Source organism: Tiliqua scincoides, chromosome 3 (assembly GCF_035046505.1).
Source record: "Tiliqua scincoides isolate rTilSci1 chromosome 3, rTilSci1.hap2, whole genome shotgun sequence".
In the NCBI taxonomy this organism is placed as follows: domain Eukaryota; kingdom Metazoa; phylum Chordata; class Lepidosauria; order Squamata; family Scincidae; genus Tiliqua; species Tiliqua scincoides.
In genome coordinates this window covers 77667103-77680835 of record NC_089823.1, presented here as the reverse complement: position 1 = coordinate 77680835, position 13733 = coordinate 77667103, and the positions used below count along the sequence as shown (strand labels likewise).

The following is a 13733-nucleotide window of genomic DNA, read 5'->3' as shown; positions in this document are numbered from 1 at the left end:
CCTTAGAACACTGAAAAAATATGATTGCAACCCACTTTGTTGCAATCGCAAAACCAGAAGTGGGTTGCAATTGCATTTTTTCAGTGTTCTAAGGCACAGGGAGCACTGCAGAGGGGTCCGTGGGCTTTCCCGGAGGACCGGCATGATGCACAGTAAGTGAGAATAAAATCCCTTTCTCACTGACGGTGGTGCAATTGCGATGATTGTGCCATCACTCCTCCTGTCCCCACAAAGACTTACAAGGTTCCAACCTCTCCCTGAAAGTTTGGGAATCTCTGCTCTTAACTATTAAAACAATGTATACTTTGGCTTCCCTTGCATACAGCTCTTGCCAGCCTGCCTATACTCCAGCTCTCTTGTGGAAGCCATCTAGTTAAGAATAAGCTGCATACCATTTATGCAGCACTTGGAGTATTCGGTGTATTGCCCATATCACCTCATGGCTGTTTTCCGGATGGCTAAGAAAGCGTGACTTGCCTAAGGACACTGTTCAAGGCAGGTCTTTATGGGAAACATCGTTTTGCAGGCCTGAAAACAGAGTCAGACAGTTGACATGGAAATCGGTTATGCTATGGACTTGGTTAACACTAAGGTTACCCATTAACCAGTGGCCTTTCAAAGGGGAAGCTATACCCAGACACTGCAAAAAATACCTTGAAATACCAGCCTGAACCAGCAAGAAAGTTTCGTATAGTTAGTATTTATTGGTAGCTTAGATCATATTCATAGTAGTAAGGTTGCTCTCTTTGAGCCTGTTATGTGTATGTGATTAGTTAAATTATTAGGTATTGAAATTATGAAAAGGTTATTCTATTACATGTGATCAAAAGGGTGTTTGCAGTGCAATCCTATGCAAGACTACTTAGAAGTAAATTCCTTTGGGATTTATTTCTGGGTAAATGTGTATAGGTTTACAGCCTTAGTTGTTAACGGAAAATAACACATGCAGTTCTGCTTATCGTTTGAACCAAACTTCCTAGATTAGCTGCTACTCTATACTATTTTCAGCTGTTGCCAGATATTAAAAAGATTGTCTTATTTAGAACACCATAGTGTCCTAGATCTGAACTACATATTACACACTGTTTGTTATTGGATCATCTGATTTTTTTTTGTTAATACAACTGTGGGATAGTAGTGTTCTGAATGTGATACAAGTAGTGGCCAAGGAGGAAGGGGATAATTAACCCTTTTTTCTATACCATTTGTCTGATGTAAATGGTTTCTAAAGCCACTATTAACACTGTGGGATGAAAACAGTAGACATAGGGCCAAATCCTATCCAACTTTCCAGCCCTGGTGTAGCACTGCCAATGGGGTGTGCTGTGGTGGGAAAGTAGTTATAGAGGCCTTCACAAAGTAAGGGAACATTTGTTCTGTTGCTTTGGGACTGCACTGCAACTGCACCAGTGCTGAAAAGTTGGATAGGATTGTGCCCACAGTCAACCTACTTGGAACCAAAATCGATGCTAAAAATTAATTGTATTGAGGAAAAAAACATAATGATTTTCTTAATACAAAGCACAAGAAGCATGCAGAAAAAAATAAAATGTATAAAATACAACCATAAAAAAAAAATAGCTGATTCCCAGGAATCAGTGAAGCAAGTCAGGCAAATAAACAGAAGAGACCAGAAACACTGAATACAGTATGCTGTCTGGGCTAAAGCCCATTTAAGAGACTAGACCAGAGGTCTCCAAACCCCAGCTTGGGGGCCAAATTCAACCCCGCGAAGATTTTATGTGGCCCACCCTATTCCTCAGCCTCTCAGGGCTAAAAATAATTTATTAAGCACTTCCGGGTGTATACCACATGAATGGAATGCAATGTAATGGAAAGAAATTATTCCATTACATTGCATTACATTCAACACCTCTAGTGGCTGAATGAGATCTATACCGATGCTGGGAGACCTGGAATATAAATATAAATAAAAGTTTAAATAAACTTAAAACTAGTCCGCAGCTTGGGAATGATCCTGGATCCACAGCTGCTCCTGGATTCCTAGGCAACAGCTGTGGCCAGGGGAGCCTTTGCTCAGCTTCCGCTGATTCGCCAGCTGCAACCATACCTGGGTTGCTCAGACCTGGCCACAGTGACTCATGCCCATGTGACATCCAGATTAGGTTACTGCAACGTGCTGTACATGGGGCCGCCTCTGAAGATGGTCTGGAAACTGTCATTGGTGCAGAACATTAGCAGCTGCCCGTGTAGTTGCTGGGGCTCGTCCATTCAACTTATCAGTCTGCTGCTTCAGCGGCTACATTGGCTGCCACTTCCTTTCCAGGCTGAATTCAAAGTGCTTGTATTGACTTTTAAAGCCCCCTATGGTTCAGGTCCAGAGTATTTGAGGGACCACCTCCTTCCATACAATCCAACCCATCTTCTCAGATCATCAGAGGGGGCCCTTCTAACTGTACCGCCACCAGTGGAGGTGAAGAAGATGGTGGCTAGAAAGAGGGCCTTCTCGGTGGTGGCTTCCCATCTGTGGAACTCTCTCTCCCTGGATTGAGAACTTCCTTTCAGTGGGGCCTTAAAACCTTTTTATTCAGGGAAGACTTTTTATGCTGACACCAGGGGGGATGGTGCGTTTTTGAATGTATTTTAATTCAAGATCCAAGTTTTATTGTGTCCTATTGTTTTTAAATATCTCTCATATATTTCAATGTTTTTAGTACGGTTTTATCTGTGAGCCGCCTTGACACCCTTTATTGGGATAGAAAAGCGGGATATAAAATAAATAAAACAGAGCAGAAATTGAGACAAAAAAGTCTGACTTGTGCTGCAGACTGCTTGATTCTTTTTCAAAATCCATTCCCTTTTCCTGTGCAAATCAATTTTGCCCTCTGCTCCCCTCCTACGTCCCCCCACCCACTTATTGTAAGTCAGTCATCACTTCTCCATGTATTTATTATTTCTTTTCTACCCTCAACACTGTGTCAGATATACAATGTGGCCCTTGTGTTGAAAAGTTTGGAGACCCCTGGAGCCCAATCCTACTAAACTTTCTAGTGCTGATGTAACCATGCCAACAGGATGTGCAATGCATCTTGTAGTGAGGAGAGCAGTCATGGAGGCCTCCTCAAGCTAGGGGAATATTTATTCCTTTACCTAGGGGCTGCATTGGCACTAGAAAGTTGGATAAGTAATGTCCATTCTACAATATGGGCATATGATCCTTAGCAAGGAGAAACCCTGGGACTTTTCATTCTCAAAAAGAAAACCTGTGAGTGTTTCCTATGCTCATTTGAAATATTTAAAGTCAAATATTTGACTAGGCCAAGGTAACAAAAAAGGATATTTGGACCAGAACATATTTGACCTAGGTTGGGTAGAAATTCTGTAATAATTTCATCTGATCTTGAATCACCCATTTGATCTCGAAGTATAATCTTAATCCCATTGAAATAAATCTCCAACATATCACTGGTTGTAACAGAGTAAGCATCTTTTGTAGGCTCTGACAAAAGACTACAAGTAACCTTTGTGCTACTTTTAGAGCACATAACAAAGTTGCTTTTGCAATGTTTAATAGACTTAACGTTGTAGTAATAGGAACAAATTGTTTCAGAAGCAGATGTAATTCATTTGATACCTAAACATAAGAAATAACCAGCATTGCTATTTTTAGCCAGTGATGAGTGTTCTAAGAGAGTGATGATAATGCTTGGGTACAATTGTAACCAACACCATAGTGTCTTTATAAATTTAGGTGAAGAGTACTGTATTTGCACATGCCTATTGCTTCTGAATGGCTTTCTTCACTACATCTTGTCTTCACAAAATAATATACATTATATTGTTTTGCAAAATCTGATAACTGAAGTGTGTCTTACTGATATACTCCATGGTAGATACGTTATGATTAGATACAACTCTGTCAATCAGTTTATGTGCTCTGCATGTTACTTCAGTTTTTCTCACACATTTGACTCCTGCAGAAAACGAGTTGGGGATTATAATTTTTAGTTTACAATCAGACACAATCAGACACCCCGAGTTCACCCTGTGAGCTAAGAAAGTGAGGAATATGCCACAATCTGAGATTCTCTGTTTGCAGAATGGAATCAAATCCATTCAAGACTTCGCCAAACTCCTCCTTACTAAAAAAAAAAGTATTTTTGCTCGGGTACCTACATTGTTAGCTTATAGTACCTGCTAAAAAGGGAGCAATCCAACTTCTCTTTAGAGAGCTACTTTATGGCACATTAAAACTAAAGAAATTCTCCTGCTAGAAAGAAAAAAATTAAGGACTGCTTCATACAAAATACTCTGCACAGCAAGAATTTTTTTTAAAAGACGTATAAGCCATGATGAATTACATGTTCAGAGCAAGGTTGTCTTCATGGTCATCCAGACTCTTTGTGACTTCTTGCCCAAGGAAGTCCAGCTTACAATACCAGAATAATCTTTTCACCATAAAATTAAACATGTTTGTTTAAGTGAACTTTCTCTGGAGCTTAGTTAGCTGGTTTTGTTTGCTATTGTTTTATGATGCATTTTTTTTACTCCTTCCTAGTGTGGATTTCATGAATGTTACTGTTATTTCGGGACAATGTCAGATTATTGTTGTTTCTACCGATCCTTGTTACCCACTGATTTGGCATCCACTGATTTGACTCAGCACTGACATCAGGTTTCACCTTTAAATGCCTTCTAACAAGGAAAAAAAGCACCAAAATCCCATTTCCTACCTTTGTGCTGTTAAACTGCATTGGTTGCAAGCTTCTACGGGTTCAAGACAGCTTTAAAGACCACTCCAGGTTTTACACAGCAATATTTCCTTTCTCCAGGCTGGATGAGAGCAGTGCCTAATCTTGCACAAAATCAAATTGGCATATACAATCTGCCCTTGCAATGTGTCTTGGGTTCTCATTTCATCTTTAATCAAAACAATTTAAGTAAACTCAACCAGAGGCAACAAAATCTACAGTTGTTTTTTTTTCTCTCTTGCACAAATATAATCATTCTGATTCAGCAAAATATTCGCATGAAGAAACATCCATACATAGGTGAACTTGTTGGTTGGCAGCCATCAGACCGCTGCCTGCATGGATACACTTGCTGGATGTCTTCATTCACACATAACACAAGAGGTGCCAGAGTGTCTCAAACATGCTTCTTGTCACACATGCCATCAGATTTCTTAACACAGGTCATGATCTGTTTCCCCTGTTGCCCTTGCACTCCAAGTCTCCCAAATCTCAATTTTTACAATATGTCAAATTAGGATAACTGCAGCATAGTTGTGGCTTGTCAAATTCTCCTCTGGCACAATGCCCGCAGTATTTAATTCAAATGTTTTTTGCTTGATATGGGCAAGTTAAAAAAACTTGAAAACCCATAATTTTCAATGCTGTATTAATGTGAAAGGCTAATAATATATGTTACAGCTAATAACATATTAACATATGTTAATATGTTTCTAGGTACAAAGTAGCATTTCAGTGAAGTACTACTAGGAAACAAAAGATGTTCATTAAGAGCAATAATTTTACAGTAACTCTCAATGAATTTAGCATACTTTAAATCATCTTAAGTTCATCAAAATAACAAGTAAGTGGGGCTAAAGGAAGATGATTGCAGGTCAGACAATACCACAGAACAAGACAGTACCATATTTCTTATTCTACTTCCAAAACTGCCCTACATTTAAAATATTCTACTATCTGAAGCAGTATGTTCCTTTCAATTAGTGCTGCCCTGCCTGTTATGTAGCGTTATCAATTTTTTAAACCCATTTTTGCCCAGCCCACTAGTGTACACATTTGATCCCTGTTGCATATATGCAACATTGAGCAGAAATGGCTTAAATAGAACAGTTCTATAAGGTTACAAAGCCCCAGTGCTGAAATAGTCCTAGAAAGCAATTACATTATCTGCATTGCTTGCATTTTAAGCTAAAATTCTTCTATAACTGAAGTGCTGAGGTCAAGTATTTGACACCCTTTTTTCAAGCATGCAAAAGAACGAGATGCTTCTTTTAACTACAGATTAAACTGGGCAACTTACTGACTTTCTTTCCTAAAACAGATGTGATGAATATCCTGAGAAAAATGTACTAATTAATTTTAATTTGGCTTTGTTATATATTTTCACCTGTATTATTTTTGTTTTTCTACCATATGAACCTTTATAAACTTATCAGTTACAAAAAAAATTGTTGGTGAAAAACAGAAAACTTGCACTGATAGACTAGATTTTTCAGCTGTATTTCCAGGTTTGCTTGTAACTAGGCAAACATGAATAATAATTGGTTTGGAGTTCAATAATCAGATCCTTTTCTCAAGCTAATTTTAAACTTGGGGAAATGTGATGCATGCATCCCAGTGACAATTCAAAAGAAAAGGTTCAGGGCTTAAAGAGTACATCTCACACCTGATGTTAAAGAATAACAGCATCTTTGCAAACACAAAGAACTAATGAGTTAGTTATTGGGACTGCAGCAAGCCCAGTCCTCACTTTCACTTGCATCATGGTGAGAATGGAATGAGTAAAGAGCCACAGGCCAAGGAAGAACCCCCAACCCATGCAGTTCTGCAGTGAAGATGCCCACACCATTACAGTAATGCCTCCTATAATGCAGTGGATATGTTCCTGGAAAACAGTGTTGTGTTACACAGTGTTCCAGTTCCCAGTACTGAATTCACCAGCGCATTCGGTAAAAACCTGCTGGGTAACTGACCACTGCTGCTGTCACTCTTCTTACCTGGCAGCAGTGATAACAGGAGAAGCTACTTCCAGAAGGATTAGCCAAGTTGTGACTCATCCTTGGGAAGTTCAGGTTTCTTGTTGGAGAAGGCATACAAGGTAGCCCCCTGTTTGCTTTCCTGAAGCATTTCTTGGAAACAAGAGATTGGCCCCATGCTAGCCAAAATACACTGCCCTCATTGGTGAAGCACTAGCCAGAATGCACAGATTCTGTGGGCTGAAAGCCTTTCTACACTGAACTTTACAATGGTTTCAGGAGCATTAACCTTTTTCTTTTTTACAATATTGTAAAAGTTACACTTAAGACCGAAAGTGTTATAGGAAAACAGCTTCATAGGAGGTATCACTAAATTGCCAGGACAGTGACAATGTCCTGACAGCAAATCCCTGTCCCACTCTCTTTCATCCAAATCCTGCCCACAGAATAGCTCTTCCTTCTCCCAAATACATGGTTAGAGTCTATAGCCTGGTAAGTATTGCTCACCTTCCCCTACCACATCTCAACTAAGAACAAGAGGAAAAATAAGGTAAGGAAAGTCCATGGAGCAGAGATGTATTGTTAAGAGAAGTTAAGCCTATCAGTAGTTCTTACTCAGCAATAACAAAGAAGTTGGCTTCTACAGAACATTACAGCCTTGATGCTGATTTGCAAATATAGGGGTTTTCTTGTAAGCAGTCAGGATTGGGAGGCAGTCTTAATGGCATTTAATTATCTTTTTAGAGGAATGGGCAAAGGGGAGTGGAGATGCATTCTGAGATGGGTCAGAAGCTGCATGTAGAAATTCAGCTGCTAAAACGAAACCAAGTATCATATGAATTATCACCTCACTAGGAGAGTATTATTTAGACCAGTGCTTCTCAACATTTGTCCTTTGCCATACCACTGCACATGGTCCATCTATTCGAAGTTCCATGACATATAACTGGTGATGTCATAATTGCCAGTTACTTCTAGTTTGGGAGGCCAGATGAGACACAACAAACACCAGTAAGAGGCTAAGTGTGGACAGGAGTGCTTTTTTGAGCATGGAGAAGCATGCTCTGCAGTCTCCTACTGCTGTTTGTTATGTTCTGGGTGGCAGGTGTCCAAGGGTCCTGTGAGTACCACCAGACACCACGTCAAATACTATTGGTTAAGAAACACTGATTTAGACCAACATTCCCACTCTCCAGTATAATTCTTCATTATTTAAACAGATTCACAGAAGATGAGTCTATCAACAGCAACCATTCCCAACTGATAAATGAAATGTTCATGCTTAGAGACAACATACATTTGAATACAAAATGCTGGAAATAGACAACACACGTTGCCAGCAAGCTTCCAGTGGCCTACAGTTGGCCACAACTAGAAAGAGAAAGCTGGACTAGATGAACCATGGCGTGATTCAGCAAGATTATTATAGTATTATGACAAAATCCCAGTGCCTTGCAAAAGCTCCACAGCAAGTTAAGGCTAAGCTACATTTCACAAGAGGTCAGTTGCAATTCAGTTAACATTTTCAATACAATAGAAAAAATGCACTTGGTTTTGCTCCATCTTTTAAGTATACCAACAAGAATGTTCAATTTTAACAAGCATTTAGGAAGGTGGTTTAATTTAAACCCTGCATATTCCTGCAACTATATAAGGTATATTACATCTATAGCATGTACCCTCTCAACACAGACAGGAACTGTCTGAACTTAACCCATTTCTACCCAGCCCACAGGCATACACATTTGATTCCTGCTGCATATATGCAGTGTTGGGCAGAAATGGCTTAAACAAGTGACCCAGAGCCCAATCCTACCCAACTTGGGCAGTCACAGAGACCTCCTCAAGATAAGGGAACATCTGTTCCCTTACCTTGGGGTTGTGTTGTGGCTGCACTGGTGCTGGAAAGTTGGATGGGATTGGGCCCCCAGTGACACAACTTGTTTTCAAAGCCCTAGCAATGGAAAGAGCCAGATGTGGCAGAGGGGTTCTTAAAATTATTTTGCTTATAACCAAGTCCTGAGTAACCACAGCCTGATCCACTGTTGAAGGAAGATTTACGCCAGCCACAAACAAAGAGGAAAGGACTCCTAGATGCTTTTTTAAATAGTGGGGTAGAAGATAAATGACGACTTCGATCCAAAATAGCAGATCCCGCCACCGCGCTAAAGAAGAAGAAGAAGAAGAGAGCATTTTAGGCACAGCTTGTCATTCCTAGCACTGCCCCTGCTGACATTCCCTTTCTGGCACAGCTGTGAGCCCTGCTGTCACTGCGTGTGGGCACTGAGAAACCCCACACAAGCTGTGTGGGGCAGGTAAGGGTTCTCAGTGGTGCTGGTGGCCCCTTGATTGACACGGGGAGGAAGGTTCTCTCGGAGGGACGTTCCAGGCAGGGACAAGCGGTGCAGGTCTGGGCAGGTGAGGCAGAACCACCCCATCCTAGTCCATGGAGAAGCACCGCCGCTGCCCTGCCTGCTGACAGCTGAGGAGGCTCTCCTTACACCTGAGAAAGCTGGTGTAAGGAGAGCCTCCTCGGGTGTGGAGAACCTCCACTGCAAAGCAGCTGCGGTGCTCTTCCGTGGACTAGGAGGGGTGGTTCTGCCTCAGCAGCCATACCCGCACGCCCCTGCTTGGGAAGTCTGTAGAAGCTCTTGAGCGGCCCCCTGGCCGGCAGGAGGCGCTGGGCAGGCGCTCGCTCTGCGCCCCCTGCTGGCCCTGCCAGGTCCCCGCAGGGAGGCCCCTCCCGGACTCACCGGCGTCGTAGAAGGCGTCCAGCACGGCCGTCTCTCCGAAGTCCAGCTCTCCGAAGTTGACCGTGGCGAGCTGCGCCCCCTCCGCCTCGCAGGCGCGCACCAAGCACTGCAGCGCCCCCGCCTCGGGGCTGCTCCGCGCCCCGCCGCCCCCCTTCAGGTTGTTGTCGTTCAGCACGTACACGGCCCGCAGGGAGCGCCGCCGCAGCACCGGGACGCTGCCCTCTCCGCCCCCAATGGCGGCCGCCGCCGCCTCCGAGCCCGCTGGCGCCTCAGTGCCGCTCGGCGGGTTCGGCTGCTCCGGGTCCCCGCTGCCCGCCTGCAGCTCCGCGCCCGCCGAGGCGCTGCCCGCCGCGCTCTCCATGGGGCTGGCGCTACATGGGCGAAGGGCGCGCGAGCGTGGCGGCTGCAAACTTCTCGCTCACGCCACCGGACGCCGACTGCCGGCCGGAGGGAAGGGGGGCAGCGGCGACGCCTCGGGGTGACGTCTCGCTCCCGCCGCTGCCCGCGTGCAGGGCTGAGCTCCGGAAAGCGGCTGTCACGCTGGAGAAGTGGCCAACCGGCTTTGCCTATCAGCCACTCGGAGCCCGCTCCTAGGCATCTCTACTCAGAAGCAAGTCCCATTCTAGTCAACGGGGCTTACTCCCAGGAAAGTGTGGACAGGATGGCAGCCTCAAAACCCAATCCTACGTGTGTCTGCTCGGAAGTAAGTCCCATTATAGTCAACGGGGCTTACTCCTGTGCAAGTGTAGCAAGCCTTAGAGCTCAAGCCTAGGCATGTCTACTCAGAAGCAAGTCCCATTATAGTCAATGGGGCTCGCTCCCAGGTAAGTGTGGCAAGGATTGCAGCCTCAGCCCTGCGGGCAGCAGCAGCCACTCCCTCCCCAGCTAGGAATGAACCCAACTTCTGCCCACCCCTGCTCTGTGTGGAGTTTATAGGCGCCTTTGCCTGCCCCCCTCAGGGGGCGTGGCGAGAGAAGCCCGCACAGCAGCATCACCCCCTTTCCAAGAAAGCTGGCCCAGGTTGCGCATGTTTGGGAGAAAGCAAAGCAGCACCTTCACGAATCATTTCGCAGCAGGAAAAGTGCAGCTGACTTTTTGTTTTGTTTTGTACAGGTTGTCTGGATGAGAGTGCCCCAGAGAGCCTCACCCTTGCACTGCCCAGGTACAGGAGATCTGGCAAGGTTAGCACCAACGCTGCTTAGTAACTGGGGCTACTCACACTTAGGCCCCAGCTGCGGAACCAGCACTGTTGGAATAAGTACAGGACATACAGTTGTGATGCAAGCAGTTTGCACTGTGCCATTTTCTTATTAAAAGCCATTTCTGCATATATACAACAGGGATAAAATGTGTGTATACTTGTGGGCTGGGCAAAAATGGGTTAATACAGCATCATCAAGGAGCAAGGTGCATGACAATGAGTCATAGACAGGTCTCTAACTATCTAACTTGTCATTTCTGTGGAAAGTGACCCCTCCAGTTCTTCAATCCCTTCCCCTGAAAGCCAAAAGAGTTGTAGGAATCTGGTGTTGCTGAGTAAATGAAAAGATTGGTGTTTCAATTAGTACCTTTTAAAAAGAATGTAACTCTCCAAACAAAACACTTGAAGACCACTTTTCCCCACAACATCATCCTGCTAAAAATTATCACTTTATTGAAAAAAAACAACACTTAATCATCAGTGGAATGAACTAGATTAGAAAATATTCATTATCCAATCTAGTGTTTCCCAAACTGTGGGTAGGGGTCCACTGGTGGGTTGTAACCTGATTTTTGGTGGGTTGCCAGAGCATGATGGAAAGATCAGATAACTGCCTCCAGCCCTGAGACTATTCAAACATCAATACTGTAACTGCTAATTGCCCTGCAAAAACCCCTTATGTCAGTGCTTTCCAGTGCCAATGGGACATGTGCTGCATCCTGCAGTTTGGTGTCACTCACGGAGACCTCCTCAAAGCAAGGGAATGTTTGTTCCCTAACCTCGGAGCTGCATTGCCCTTATGTACTGGAAAGCACTGACATAAGGGGTTAGGATTGCACCATAAATGTACCATTATGTGCTTGTTAATTTTCTCCTGAATAAGGGCCCAATCCTGAACAGTGCACACCAGCTCAGCCCCAGTGCGCACTGTCACAAATGTGCCATAAGGCATATTTGCTGGAGTTACATTTGCTGGAGTTAACACCCAGTGCCAGAGCTGGCCCACCGTCAGAGGCTGGCGGTCCACCACCTGGTGCTCGCCCAGAGTGCCAAGTGGCAGAGAGGTGAGTGGGGGCATGGGGGAGATGTTCCTGAGTGGGGGTTAGGGAAAGGCGTGGCAGGGGAGGGAGGGGGGCAGGACCAGCAGAGCTCAGACACGAGGCGTCTTGTCTCTGTGCCAGCTCAATAACTGACTCAGAGTTGAAAAGCCCCATTGTGGGGCCATTTCCCTTTCCCCGGGGAAGGGAACAAATGTCCCCTTCTCCTGAGGAGCTGCTGCTGGCTGCCCAGTGTGCTCAGGATATCATGGCAGCCATTTTGGTGCCATAGGAGCCCCGCATGCAGGGCAGCTCAAGATTGGGCTGTAAGTTCTCTTGCCATATCGTCAAACTTTGAATATTTAGGAGCTACTGAAGATATTTAGGGGCTAAATAAGAAACACTTTTTCTCATCTTTTCTGAAATTGAAGTACCATTTAGTGGCAGCATGACAAAGCAGTAAGTTTGATAGGTCAGTGTCAGCCAGTACACCACCACATTCCCAGTTAGAAAACAATGCACCTCCTCTGCTCCATTAAGAACTCTGTGACACCTGTAGGCTTTGCCTAAGGTATGTATCAAATATACCAAACTGGCTGTTATCAACAAGCTTAACAAAATGTTTAAGAGAAAACTCCCTGGACCTCTGCTGTACTTAGCTCATTAGCCCAAGTCCACTCACCAGACTTGAAAAAGGGAAATTAGGGGTTCATTGAGGTTAAACCTGCCTCTCAGAGCTGGGAGCCAGTCTTCCCAAAAAGAGACACAAAGGAAGTGACTGACTGCATTTAGTTGCAGAATGCCAGCCAAGTGAGAAGGAATGTCAGTGTTGTCAAACAAGGACAGAATTAATCTGGCCTCTCTGGTGCCAGGAGATGCTGCGACTAAGCAACCTTATCAGCCAGGGAAGTTTTAGTGAGAAAAATCGTTTGTTTTCTTTTGAAAGTTGCCTCTGGTTTGAAAGAGAGATCTTGCCTCCCATGTTTCCATTTTTCCCCTTTTTATTTCAATAAACCTCTTCCTTCCTTTGATTAAACAAACCTGCCTATTTCTTTTCTCTAAAAAAAACCCCATGTCTCTTTCAGCCCTACCCAGCCCCTACGCAAAGAGGCTGGTGAAAGTGAGGGGGGGGGAGAGGGAGTAAAGGCATCAGTAGATGCTTCCCCCGGTTAGTCAGCAAGCAGGCCTGTCAACTAACAGACAGCTGAGAGAAAGGCTTGTGACCTGGCTTCAAACCCACATTCCTTGTGGCAGCAAATGCTGTTTGTGCACATCCATGTGTACTGTATGGGTGTAGATATGACCCAAGGGGAAGAAGAAGGTCAGCTTTACAAAGGTGAGCCTGGTTTCACCATACTAGAACTGTTCAGCATTTACATGTGGCTGCTGGGATCAGTATGGTCCATAGTGAAGACATGATAATACACAGGTCTTGTTTTCTTTTTCACCAAATCCAGAGTGATCTTTCCAAATCTAAACCTAAATGTTACTTCACAGATGAGGGCTAAGAAATGAAACTCAACTAGACAAGACAGAGGCATCGATTGTTAAGCGGCCTTTAGATCTCAAGGTAGCAGGTTGAAGCAGCATGAAAGTACTTCTTGAACCCCGAGTGGCAGTGGTAGTAGTAGACTCAGGAGGATTTTACACCTGACTCTGGCTGTCATGTCCTGGTAATCTTCAGTCTTGATTCCTGTAATGTGCTTTTGGTGGAGGTGTCCCTGAAGGAGAGACAAAGGCTAAACTAGACTCCACAGCTTTGCTTTTAATAAATGGTGGAAGACAAATTATCCCTATTTTGGCATGTCTGCAATGGCTTTTGTTTGCTTCCAGGTGCACTCCATTGTGCTGGGCATCACCTTTAAAAGCATAAATGGCTTGGTCCTGTGAAACGGAAGGAACATGTTTCTCTCCTTGTTCCATTTTTGTCCTGTGCTGCTTCATGTTCCTTTTTAGTAAAATTAGTTCTGAGAAAGCACAGATCTTCCTAATGGGTCTCATTTCGTTCCTCCTCTCAATAGTTCCCTTTGGCCATTATTTTTGTTAACACCTTC

At 44.2% G+C, this 13733-nt stretch overlaps 1 protein-coding gene across 6 annotated transcripts in view; it reads right to left on the bottom strand.

Moving 5' to 3' along the window:
• MAP3K15 (mitogen-activated protein kinase kinase kinase 15) overlaps nucleotides 1–9828 on the bottom strand; it is a 100234-nt gene extending 90406 nt beyond the window's left edge. For all 6 annotated transcript variants that reach the window (XM_066619200.1, XM_066619196.1, XM_066619198.1 and 3 more), the window contains exon 1: nucleotides 9442–9828. In XM_066619200.1, coding sequence (XP_066475297.1) covers nucleotides 9442–9802 — 361 coding nt within the window. In that variant the 5' untranslated portion in view covers nucleotides 9803–9828. The remainder of the gene's footprint in view (nucleotides 1–9441) is intronic.
• Nucleotides 9829–13733: the final 3905 nt, after the last annotated feature.